Below are 13,414 nucleotides of genomic sequence, written 5' to 3'. Positions count from 1 at the left end.
TGTACTATAAACAATTACTCAACTTTGAAGCTTACATTTTTCCAGGAAAAGATGCAGCAATAAACTTCAGTTGTTCCACATTCTAGACGCATTTTAAGAGATTCTTTGTTCTCAAGTACAGTGAACATACAAGAAACCTTTAAAGCAAAGTCAGGAAGCTTCAAGGGCAGAAACTGGGATCAGGTTTACTGATAAAGTAGAAACTACCTTCTTAATGCAAAATGTCATGTTCTTTGCCTTCCAAGGGGAAGGAACGATGCATTCAAACCAGACATAATACAGAAAATGCATTTCTTCACCATACCCCAATCTTGTATCTAGGAAAGCTTCTTACATCTTACCATTCCTGACAACAAAAAGCATGGGCAAAGAGTGGCTCTCCTCCACCTACTGCCAGTGGAACACTAGGAGAGGAAAGCTATTATTGCTCTCAGTTATTATGCTTCCTGTTGCACTGAAGACTTATATGGTAGACCCAAAGAATTTAGTGCTCTGCAGTTGTGGAGTTGAAAGCAATCACAATTCCACTGCCCTTGATTTTCGAGTTCTCTGGTAGCCAGCAAGAAACAATAACCTGCCGGTTTGTGGTATACAGAAAAGTCCAACTTAGGGGTTGCCTACAACATGCAACTTTTGAACTTTGTGCCTCAAAGTGACTGGGATTAGAAGATTCCTTAGGCACACTAATAAATCCAGACTCTTAGGGGAAACAGGTTTTCATCAGTAATCTGAGAAACAAGGATTGTTCAAGTTTACCCCCTTTCTTGGGCAGTGTAATTAAGATACAAAGAAGCACATCTCCATCTGCCAGGGAAGTGCAAGGAAGAGAAACAGAGAAGCTTGAATCAGTCATGACCTGCTTTCTGATTCAGCGCTCAGAAAGACTGAGGACTGCACTTCCAAGTTTTTAATTAAGCAACCGTTACCAAAAAAAAAAAAGTCAGACCCACTAGCAAATAACTTTGTTTCTTACCCAGATGTTGTGAAACGGATCCGTTTCATTGCCAGGATCATAAATAAGGCAGTTGCCACCGTAGTCTCTTTCTGGCAAAGGAACACCTAAATTTGGATCGATGTACTTCATAAATTGTCTCCCATCTTGTACAGTCTGCAAAAGGAACACAAAACCCAGGTTTTCCTCTTAGTAAGTGCTAATGGACAGAAAAATACAAGGATAACTTATATCAACAGCCTATCTTCAAATGGGTGTTTTTTAACATGTTGCAAAACAATTTTTAAAATACATCTAGACCTCGGAGCATCACATAGCACACACACCTGAGTTTCCAGACCTCTAATGCCTAGTACTGCAGACAGAAATGACTAAAATATGAACTTAAGATTTCTTAAATATATAAAAAAAACAACAGATCTTTAACTCAAGTTTCCTAAGCTACTCCTCTATGCCCCCCCTCCCCTAAAAGCTTAGTACTTGAACTGATACACAATTCATCCTTCTTCTTTCTGATCCTTTTGCCCTTCCTCTCTTCATGAGGGTAAACAAAAAGCAGTCAGCAAACAAGGAAAGGTTCATTTAACGTCTGCATCTCCTACACTAGTGGCCTCCTGGTTTCCTAGGATGGGAAAGATACAGCTGCTGGAAACGCAGCTCCAACAAAATACAGCACATACAAGCATCAGTAGATGGAGCATGCAGATCACATGCTCTGGTAGCAGGATTTGTCTTGCATGTGTGCTCAGCTCAGTTCAGCTACAGAAAATTGAGACCTGCACCAAGTTTCACGGCTGAAAAGAATTAGCACTGCCTGTTGAATAAACAGCCATTTTCAATAGCGTCCCACTAGCAGCTCAGGTAATAAACCCTGAAGCAAACTGCAAGGAGAAGAATTACCCAACTATTTGTTATAGAAGGTGACCACGACCTGAACTAATTTACTGGTCACTCACACAAACATTTACTGAATGGGCATTTCCCAATGAAATCGATCACTCCTGTGGTCAATGTTTTACAGCAGAATCATCAATGACAGACAGGCGAATGAGCTAGCAGATATTAAAAAACTGAGCAACACCAAGATTAGTTAGTAACAATAATGAAGTTATAGAATGAAACCAATAAAGTCAGATTAACTGTAAGACAAGTTTCAACTATGAGCGAACTTGTATTTACTTTTCAAGTAGTTTAGTCACTGACTGACTCTGCAGAATTTTAACCTTACTTAAACCTGCGCAGAAGTCATAATGTATTTTTAGTAAGGAGCTGGGCACCAGCTAGTGAGTGTCCTTAACAACTACAAGGCTGGTAACGCAACATACTGCCAGAGGAAAGCAAAGCAGTTCTAGGCTTTCCTTTGAGAATTCAGAACTCCAACAGTGCTATCAAATAAAAATGAAACACATTATTCAGTTTGGTTGCAGCTAGTCATGAGTATCATTTACAAGGATGCCTGGAAAAAATAGAGGGTGACATGAAACAAACAGTAAGAGCATAAGAATAAATTGGAACTGAATAAATATTCCTCAGTGTTGAGGAATAACAACAAAAAAGGCAAGACAGACCTGTTCATGCTTGTGAAAGGGTCAGAACTCCACTCCCTCCAAGCAGGACAGGCAGCCTGAAAGAAACCCTAATGAGACATTAGGGCCCTGCATAAGGGTTTACACTGAACCCCCAAGTTATGCCAACAGGACAGAAAAAACATCTTGTTCTTTACTGACCTACTGCGGACACATTCCAGCTGCCCACTGACACAACAAGCCAGCCAAAAACCAAACCATACCAAAAAACCCACACCAGACTTTTTCACTCTTAAAAAGAACTTGGCATCAACTTTTGAGAAGACTCCAGGAAGATCAAGAAGAACAAGAAATGCTGAAGCCAAAGGAAATATTTGATTAACCGGAAAGGGTCTGATCAATATCAAGAACTTGTTTGCAAAGCACATGTCCTACTCCAACACGAAGGCAGCTGACAGGTTGTGACCCTTCTGAATTCTAGTCCCACTTCTTAAAGCTCTTTGGCCTCTAGAGGCAAAACATTGTATTTTAAAATATGTTCCTCATCATCTTCTTATCTAAAATGATCAGTTTAATGTTACTTGATGAGTACACAATGGTACTCCGCAACCCTATTAAGATGCAGAGCACCAAATGCTACTGGGATGTTGGGACATCAGCAGGAAGGTACTGGTTGAGAAAGATCCACTGGCAACTCCAAAGCTTAACACCAAAACGCAGCCAAGGTCTGACAGAGCAGAATGTTTAACTCCCATTGTCCAGTATCTCTACATTTGCTGTGGCTTCAAGTTATACTGCTGCCTGAGGAGATGACTACAACTGAATTGTGTAACTGAGGAGAGGGTAAGTCTCCTTCAAAACATAGAGCTTTTTTTTGCTTTTTTTTTTTTTTAAAAAAAAAAAAAAGTATTTCAAGATATTAAACAAGATGAATTCACTCCACAATCTGTAGGGTCTAAGAAACTAACAGCTGCTATGCAACTTCATCAGTGCAATCAAATCCAGCAAAGCAGAGACTAGATGTCAGAAGCACTAACTCCTGGTCATTTGATGTAACCAAGAATACTGACTTTTTTATTAACTCATTTAAGATCACTTCACTGTGGTGTCTAACCTGGGCTGAGATTAACTGGAGATCAGGAGAGACAACAGGGTGAAATATTTTGAGAATATAATTAAGTTTTCTTCAACCTAGAAGTCTCATTAAATAAAGCAATGAACACAAGAATGAAGTAGAGCACCTTCTGCAATCAGTGAGGATCCCCAAAAAAAAAACAACACAAATGATTTTACACCCATGTTAGACATCTAGCTACTAAACAGCAGTTTAAGGTACTTACCTGGAACAGTATAAAGATGAGGAAGAGTTCATACACAACACTGACACACAGCCAGAACCTCCAGTAAGCTACAGAAACAGACAAACAGGATGTCAGCAAAAGCTTCAAGAATTGTTGTCAATTATGCATCTGTTGCAACTTAACATTTCAAGAAGAGATGCTCTCACCAAGATATTATAATAACTCAAAGTATTTGCTGTCCTTCCTGAAGGGTAAAGCCAGAAAGGCTCGTTCAACTACTAGAAAGGCTGCTATGCAAATATGCCAGGATTACTCTGGCAATGACCAGGATCAACAAAAACGCTTCAACCTGATGAACTAAATATTTAAGAAGTAGAAGGAATATTTGCCACTTACAATGCTTCTAGCTCTCCTTGGAATGGAGCTGTATCCATCCTGAACTGATCTTATTTCTTCCTCCACAACGTCACATAACCTGATCTGCCCAGCTTTGGTTTTCCTAGCATTATCGTGGCTAAGCAGCTTGGCCAACTTCTACCTATTTATTGCTAAAACGGACAAAAGTAACAACAGCAGGGGGGACACCTCTGCTTTTGTTTGTAAGCCCATCTTCTTCTCTGAAGATAAGTTTTTTTCCTTGACAGGCAGGAAGCATTTCAAAAATACCAAAAGATGTTCTCACTTTTACTGGGAAGTCAATACAAAAAGAAGTATGAAAGGCTCAGCAGGTGCTAGATGCAAGACCGATGAAATCATCTGATGCTCTCCATAATAAGAAACGTCAGGCAGAACTCATCTGTTTCAGAACCTGCTGTCATTTTTTACCCTCACAAGATGTGTGATTCCAGCTCTTCTCAGACTGAAGCAACACCTGAAGCTAAAGGGTACATAAATTAAAGTGTTTGTGCACTTTCTGCTCTGTCATTGTCACCTCTGTTCTGCTGTAAGACTCACTCCCCACGTAACAGGCTCTCTGACTGTCTTGGATACCAGCTTTGTGGTCCATGGGCTGCATTCATGCCCTTAATTCATCCTACTCCAACCACAAGACTGCTTTGGCCTCCATTCCGTACAGTCATTTCTGGGCTCTGGAATCTCATCCAGCTTTTTGTTAACTCCTACAAGGGAGGAAGCAGGTTAATGCAGAACCAGCATGTGTGCAGACAGAGCACTCCAGCGTTTTTTCCTAATCACATACAAAAATTTATCCAAGGTAGTTCAGCAAAACTTGACTCATTCTAAGTGGATATTTAAATCTCACAGTAACGTCACGTACTAATCACTTAGGAATGATTTTAATAGACTTTCCTTCAGGTGTTTCCTGTTTACACTTACAAAACCAAGCTCTCCTTCCATGGCTACATAGAGGTGATGGTTACAATTGGACTGGGGCAAAGAGGAATCAAAACAGTCATTGGTAAGGTTGAGCAGAGACAGCAAGCAATTCCACCTCCACGTTCATGGTTCACCATGAAATAAATAAAATAAAAAAAAAAAAACAAACAAGCACCTTCAGGCACAATTTGGGCATTTCTCTCTATTAACTCCAAGGGAACTTAGGTATGTTAATGCTTCATAGTCAGGACCATGACATAAATAATGCAAGAACTCAACATCAAGTATAGGCTTGCAAATTTGTTTATCAGCTCAGAACCTCAAATCATCTAGCTGTGGTGTGACAGGACTTTTTATAGGCTTGTTTGCCCCGAAACAAAAATAAATGTCATCGTTGCCCTGTTGAATCATAAGTAGCAAAAAAAAAAATTGTATATATACAAAAAATGTATATATACAAAAAAAAATGTATATATACATTTTAAAAAGAAGCCTCTTATCTGACAGCCTGCTAAAGACACAATCATTAAAATAGATTGAAATGTGAGAAGGCGTGACCTTTTTTCAGCAAAACTGCTGAATTTAAATTAATCAAAATGGCTTACTTTATACTTTCAGAGGAAAAAAGAAAAAAAAAAAAAAAAGAAAAGAAAAAAGCAGGCATGGATAGCAGAAAGTTTAGGACTCTGCAACAGATTTCACTGGAAATCCTGAATTTTTAAGATTTTTACTTGAAATTCACAAACATAATTGTACTTATTTAATTACGCAATAATATGAAGCCTTTTCCTAGGCGTCAGTTAAAAAAACAACAATACAAAACCAACTCTAGCATATGCTATGAGGTGTTTTATGACTTTTTTTTGTCCCTTGGTCACCTTAAGAGAAGCAAAAGCAGAGTTCAGCCTGCCTTCTCTGAAAGGCAACAACTAGTGCCTCCTGCCAGCTGTCTTCACCTAGACATTGCAGAAATGGTTATTTAATACTTCTGTCCCTCCTTCCAGATTTCATAAACTTGAAAATCCATTGGCAAATTTCACTTGGAAGGACTGACTGAGAGTGTGCACCCTCTTGTCTTTCCTAGAATGCTGCTTAGGGAAAACAAACAAAAACGTCCACTGGTCAAAGATGTATTCGGGAGAGACAAACTTCTCCCCACACTAGCACCACTGTAATGAAAAATACTTCTGGTTTTGCAAGCAAATCTGCAGGATATCTCACGGAGGGGAAAAAAAACACCACCATATTTATATTTAAAATGTGTTTTGTGTTTGATAACATTTTCTACCCCTTCCCATGACTGCAAACCTTGAAGAGTAAACCCCGTGTTCACACCATAAGTAAGAATTAAGTTTTCATTTACATTTCTACAAAAATTATTTCCTTTATACATCACCTTCAGACTACCAGCCTTGGCAATGCTGCTTTTTTCTGACCTACGAAGCCTTGTATGACAGATTTTATTCTCCTCGCAGCCATAAATGTGGCAGACTAACTCTGAAACCAATGTTCAGATAGCAGAAAAATCTAAACCTGCAGCTGAGCTTTTCTTCTCCTATGTACATAGAGTTCTGGCAACAGGTGAACTGCAGCTGCTGAATACACTCAGCAATGCTCAATAAAGCAAAATAATTAATAAAAGATTAAGATCTGGTTGCAATTTAGTGTGCTTTCTCCCCAGCAGACATAAGCACCCAGGAGGTTTTGAAGACTACTTTCTATCTGTACAAGCACAGCAGAAACAAGATGTTTTCAAAGCGGTACGAAAACATTGTGTTCTCTCTCTTCCTGGACCAGCCTCAGCTATAAAGTTATTTTTGGCATACCCCTATTATTTGTTTTCCTTAAATGCACTGTCACCGTGAACCTCCCTCAAATTAGGATTATCTGCCTGATTAAACAGGTCTCAACTAATCATTTACATACCTGAGGGTTTAGTGATTACTATGCTCAAACACTGAACTGCTGTCATCCTTGGGAGACTTGAGAATATTTAACAGGAGTGCTGCCTGGCCGAGTGCACAACCGGCCACTTACCCCTAGTTACCATCACAGGTTTGAGTTTAACCTATGCAACCTGAAAGGCTGAGTTTAAAAATAATAATAATTAAAAAAAAGGTATGTGCCTGAACAAGGCACTTATCTTAGAGCTGTTAAGTGGGTGGAAGCACTTCATAAGCGCTAATCAGAAGTTGCACAGGACACGAAGAGGGAGAAGTGTCTGCTCTGGGCTGCCACATGCCTGCTCAAATTACTTAGCACAAGGTTTTCCATAGCGAGCTCAGGTTCAGAAGCACCACCTCGTGACCTGAGAGCAGCAATGTGATGGAGTGACCGAGGGAACAGCAGAGGGAACGCAAGCCTTCAGAGCAGTCCTAGCTCAGTGTGCACAGTATTTCATTGCTAAATGTAAGGCTTCAAAATATTAAGTGGCTAAGTTAGGATATAAAAGTAGGAGTTAAAAGCTCAGCTTGTCCAATCCCCTAGATACAGGGTAATTTATTTCACCCAGTCAGTGGAACTACAGCTATCCCAACAGTCCAATGAATTTATGTACAGACAGTAGTGAGCAGCCAGATTCCTGAATTAGTAAAGGAGCTGTCAGAAAAGGGCAGATCACAAACTATTCTCTAACAGAAGGATTTCTTCACTGCAGAATTACAAGGCAACCAGCTGCTGCACCTGGTTTTACCAGCAGCCTGCTCTGCCAGTGCTTTCTCACCTGCAACGGGTACAGAAGAGACCCAGTTTTTGCCTGCTCATTTTTCTAGCTACTTCAGCCTACGGCTTAGGTGGGAATATCATGGTTAACTCTCCAAACTGCTTATGCCATTAGGAACGATGTATTACATCAAGTAACTGTTGACAAAAGTTGGGAATACTGTGTTTCCTTGGGGCAGTAATAACCATCTCAGAAAGTTGCATTAAAATTACAATATGGGCACGTTGTCTTAACAAAGACGACAAAGCATCACTGGACCCTTGCAACATTACATCATTTGTATGCTCAAGGCTCCATAAGGGGAATTGACAACAAGAATCAAGAAAATCTTTTAGCTGCAAATGCTAAGAAGTCGGCATACTGATGACCTATATCCATGACCCATATCCATATCATTTTAGCATGAAATGCATTACGCTCTCCGCATTTAGGTGTTCACCCACCAATAAATGGACCTGCAGGCAGAGATTTCACCCCTGTGAAATATTGTTCCTTAGGGATAAGGACATATTCATCTTTTGCTAGATGGCTTGGAAGTGGTTTGCATTTTGTTGAGCATGCTAGAGGCACTACAAACCAAACGGAGGCTTTGAAGCTAATGGTTTACAGGAACAAAATGGAAAATTGGATAAAAAGCGGGGGAAGAGTGTTAAGAACATCAGCCTTCCCTAAATAACCATACATATTTCTTTGTGTAATAGCCCTACATTTCTGAATTATGCTAAAACAATTGGTATGGGTCCACATGGCAAATTATTACCTAGAGAAAATGGGGCAGAAAAATCAGTAGAAGAATGGTAAAGCTGAATGGGCAATCAACTAGAACTGACATAGCCAGTAACGCTGAAAGGGGAAAAAAGTCAGTCTGGAAGGCTAAGCGTAGAAGTGGCTAAGTCTGGAAATCTTAAACGCTCACATAGTGGCTAAGATCAATTTTGTTAATAACCTTAGTGGAAAGTAGATTAACAACACAAAACACACAAACAGCAGCAGTAGGGAAGGCAGCAACAGCAGGGAGAAAAACCAGATGACCTCAGAGGAGATGACCTCAAAAAAACCAGAGTAACAGAAGAACTCAGAGTACAATTTCACACTTAGGAACCAGTAAATTTTCATACACGATGTTAGCTCATCAGCTTAGTAACTGAAGGATTAGTGTCACCTGTCAGACTCTGAGCTGCTACTGTAATACAGCTGTGAAAAAAGCACAAGTAGCATGAAGTCTGCCATCAGCGTGCTCCCAAAGAGATACTGTGAAGCTTTAATGCTGTCACGAAAAACATGAGCACTGCCAGGTCTGGATAGCCGTTTTCCAAGAGGAAAACCCAAAACACACACAGAGGGCTACTAAAATGTTATGGGGTAAACAAGCTTATGTTGAGGGGGAAACTAAAGGCAAGACTTGTTTGCTTTAGCAAAACCAATGGTGAGATGGCATGAACTGTGTATATATAAATCAGGTGGATAAACACCGAGTAAGAAGAGCTATTTAAACAGAAAAGCAACACTGGCACAAAACCCAAACCAAAATATAAAACACCTCCGAGCTGACCGTAAATAGGTACAGACATAATGAGCAGTAGGCCTCCAAAATCACTCAGCTACCATAACCTCTAGCCTCTTCTCATACACAGCTCAGAGATTTGGTGTAACAGGTCTGATGGGGCTGTATGTGATCGTAGTGACCTGAATCTGACCCACAGGCTTTCTTCTGTCCTATAAATGGAAGCTGCGAACACCAGCAGCCTGTACTCCCAGTTCCTTTGAGATGAGATCTTTCTCTTGGAACAGCACCGTGAAGCTAAGGTCAGACTCAGCTGCCTGAGGGACACTTCCCAGTACACCCTCCACAGCCCTCCGTAATGGGAGAGCTGACACGGCGTCTCGGGGGCTGCAGCACCAAGCCTCTGCTGCCTGCAAGATTACTGTTCTCATTTAAACTGGCACCCAGGTGTCTGGCTGCGAGCATGGACGTATCTGCTGATCTGGTGAACTGGTATAGCCCTTGAAAACCACTCTTCAGAAGATCACCTCATCTAACAAGCTACAAGAAAGGTGAATTAATACCAAATTTTATCTATCTATAAAATTTCTAAACCCAGTAAATAAAGTGACTGAATATATGAAAAATTTGCTTGTCAGAAGATAATCATCCTCATTCCCCCAAGTGCCATCTACCACCTGTGTATGTTACCGTCTCAGAAACCCCAGAACAGTCCACACTAGCAGTTTGCTGTACACATCTACGACCTTTGGACATTCCCCATCCCACTTGTCCTACTTTGTTCTAGAGAATAAAAATGACTGCTTTCCCAGACAAAACCACTGGATGTTCCCAAACTGAAAGCTATGACAGGAAAGCAGCCAAATATCACTTAAAGGGAGTAATTTCTCTTACATAAGGTACAAGAATTAATTGCAACTTTAATTAAAAAGACCTCAAAACACACCAACTTCTTATCAAAACCTTAAGTTTACAGAGATGTGCTGTGTGCATTGCTCTAGAACAACTTCTGCTTTTATCAGTGTTTTTAAACTGTCTGCCATTTCTCATATGAAATAAGATTCCTAAACTGAAAAGTTAATTTTTTGGCATAAGAAATATTTCACGGACATTATGTAAGCCTATATAAATTCCCTTAGCTGTTTCTCAGTGATTCACAACGTCTAAACATAGGCAAAGAGATCAAACATGTTAAAATTCTTCACTCGATATAGCAGTACAAAGAAGAGGTTTTATGTTATGGTCTCAAACACTCTCAAGACTTACAGTCTTACACTGAAGGATCACTGTGCTGTTTGGAATACCTGGGTACTTGAGGAGGCTGGAAGGATGCTGGGAGGCTATATAAGAACTATGCAGCATTAGTGTGCCTATATTATTAGTTAAATTATGACTTACCTTCTCAGCAAGTAACACAAGTACTTACATTCATCATAAAATGCATTTTTTCAGAAATATTTGCTTAATTTAAATGACTTAAGTTACCTGGATGAGGTCTTGAGAATGGTCCATCTTTAGCTTGTGTAACTCCAAAACATAGAAAAACCAAAATACTGGCAACAATGCCTCTGAAAGTAAAAAACAGAACAGACTATTTATATTGCTGCATCTTCCCAATGAAGTTGGAAATTGTATTCTTAGATGTCAAAAATATCTGGTCTTTATTTCTTAACCTCTAAATATGTCAGCCATTAAACAGATCCCTTTTGGAGAATAATGTTTCAGGGAAATAGTATAGAATGTTTTAGAAAGGACTTACAAAGACTGCCTACAGGTAACAGGTATAGGAAATAGGTACCAATTCCTACATTTTACTTGTGGTTTCACAAAAGACTGTCTCAAATCCCCATGCCCACCCTTCTAGCCTTCTCCCTTCCTCTCAACTAACTGCATGCTTCCGTTCCTCAGGCAGTCCAGGAGTCTGCTGGATGAGTTTTCAGTGAGATCAATAACAAAGCAAAAAAGAACAATTCCTTGATCCACACGAGTCTTAGGCTTTAAATGATCGTGACATGCACAGTCAAATGCTTCCCTATGTCTCTGACTTTCACCCATACTACATCAGCAAGACACTTAACTGGATAAATTTCTTCCTGTCAAATTTTGAGGAGCATCTTCTCCTCACTCCAGTAAAATTTCAATGAAAGCTCATGAGGAACCACTGAAATGCCATTTCCTGGGTTGTCTCTACTCCAAAAACATTTTCTCCATCAACTGAAGACGAGGAGAAGCTTATAAAATTAAACCAGCACTGTTGCTATTCCAAGAGCAGGAACCATAATATAGAACCTACATAACACAATAGAAATGTTACTATATCAGAACATAAAACCAGGTATACCAAAGATCCACCTTATCCCAAAACCCCAAGCCGCAGTGCACAAGGTTTTCTCTCATCCTCAGCAACATAAGACCTAAGGGAGGACTGCCATGGCTCTGCCATCCTTCTCCTTCCAAGAGGCAGCAGAAGGAGAGGGATGAGACTGGTTCAGCTGAAAACTAACCTAGGAGCAGAACAATTTGTTTTAAGTTGGGTCAACTCACCCCTCACACAAGGAAGGAACACAGCAGCCCCCATTTGAGGCTGAACTGCTAGCTTAAACCATTGCAGATGCAAAGCTTTAAAAGCAGCCACATGGCTCCAAGAAGAGATTTGTATTTTTTGCATTCTGTAGCATGTAACAATGCACGCTGCTTTGCTCACTATCATCACGCTCAGTCGTGAACCACCATGTCCAAGATTTTTAGGCCTTGTAGGGTATTTTTCCCAAAGCTGGAGACAACCTGAATCTAAATCACCACATGATCTTAGTTATGTTTCTTTCTAAAATCCACCCTCAGCCAAACAGTAGATGCAGCAGCAGCACCGAAATAAGCTGTGCAATTTTTATTTATTTTTTTTTTTTTTTTTACTTCAAGTTCACCATGGGAAGTTTCAAAGAAAAATCACAAATCTGTGTAACAGCCATGCCAGCTCCATTACCTTTTTTTCCTCAGTGACCAAATTCATATCAACATACTGCCTCCTTACGAAGCTTTCAAAGCCTAAGCAGCAGCTTCTCCTCCTGGCTCAGCACAGCTCCATGTAAGAATTTCTCTAGCATTTAAGAGGGGTACAGGGTTTGCCTCAAACTACATCCATGAAGGTAGCCTAGAGGGACAAAGTTTATAAATTCCCCTGAGCAGCAGATCAGGAAGGCACTAAATAGCAGTGCCTACAAAAATCGTTTCAGTGCTTAACCAAAAAAGAAAGGGAAAACACAGCAACAGCTTCATTAGTACAAACAGGCTATTGTTTCTGTTGTTTTAAAAGAGTCAATTCAGAAACACAAGACAACGAAGCCTATGAGTTGCTGTGTACCACCCTCTGTTCCATGCGTTTAAGCAGACAGCTCCCGCTCTCTGTCCTGGCACGACTGGTACAGTCCCCTTACGGCTCTGACCAGATGAAGAAGTGGCAGACAGAGGCCTAGCCTCTCTCTTACCTTGCTTTCTTGGTAGGTGTTCATCAGCAGCTTGCAAACACACACACCCCCAGTCTCATTACCACGGCTGAGCAATGATCAGTTACGCCAGAAGCCAGCATAGACGGGCATCTTAGAAGAGAGACTGATTTACAGCTTGAAATTCAATATAAAGCCCTGATGCCTGCAGGAATTTTTAAAACCTGAATGCATTTACGTGTGGTTTTTTTCCCCTAAAGATCCCTTGCTCAGCACTCAAAGCATTAGTGGATTTCTTCCACAGCCATGGTACACGAAGGAGGCCGCTGAGGATTTATTTAGCTGTCCTCATCAGAGCTGGAGTGCGGTCCTGTCGGCTCCTGCTTAACGGGAGAGGGGAAGCTGCCAGCTGCCAGGCGGGACGGGCTGTGTCAAGGCCGCTCTGAATGCTGGAAGAACTGTGTGAATAAAAAGCCTTATCGATCAGACAGGTTTTGCAACGCAATCTCTCTTTGTATCTATTGTAAAGAGAGCTGAGACTTTACTTAGCCAATCTGATCATGTATATTGCATGAGCATATCAATGTCTTTGTGTATGATCCTAATGAACTTTGACTAGATTTATGTATAA

General features: G+C 40.4%; 1 protein-coding gene across 2 annotated transcripts in view; it reads right to left on the bottom strand.

The window, feature by feature from the left end:
* The window catches only part of PTDSS2 (phosphatidylserine synthase 2), a 39,793-nt gene that overhangs the window by 14,619 nt on the left and 11,760 nt on the right, over positions 1-13,414 (bottom strand). For both annotated transcript variants that reach the window (XM_084519571.1, XM_084519572.1), the window contains exons 3-5: positions 10,826-10,908; positions 3,819-3,886; positions 974-1,108 (exon numbers count right to left, since the gene is read on the bottom strand). In XM_084519571.1, the coding sequence (XP_084375697.1) occupies positions 974-1,108; positions 3,819-3,886; positions 10,826-10,908 (286 nt within the window). The remainder of the gene's footprint in view (positions 1-973; positions 1,109-3,818; positions 3,887-10,825; positions 10,909-13,414) is intronic.

The sequence above is a fragment of the Aythya ferina genome (assembly GCF_964211825.1).
Source record: "Aythya ferina genome assembly, chromosome: 5".
NCBI classification, from domain to species: domain Eukaryota; kingdom Metazoa; phylum Chordata; class Aves; order Anseriformes; family Anatidae; genus Aythya; species Aythya ferina.
Note: the sequence above shows the minus strand (reverse complement) of the source record. Positions and strands in the feature narration are given on the sequence as shown.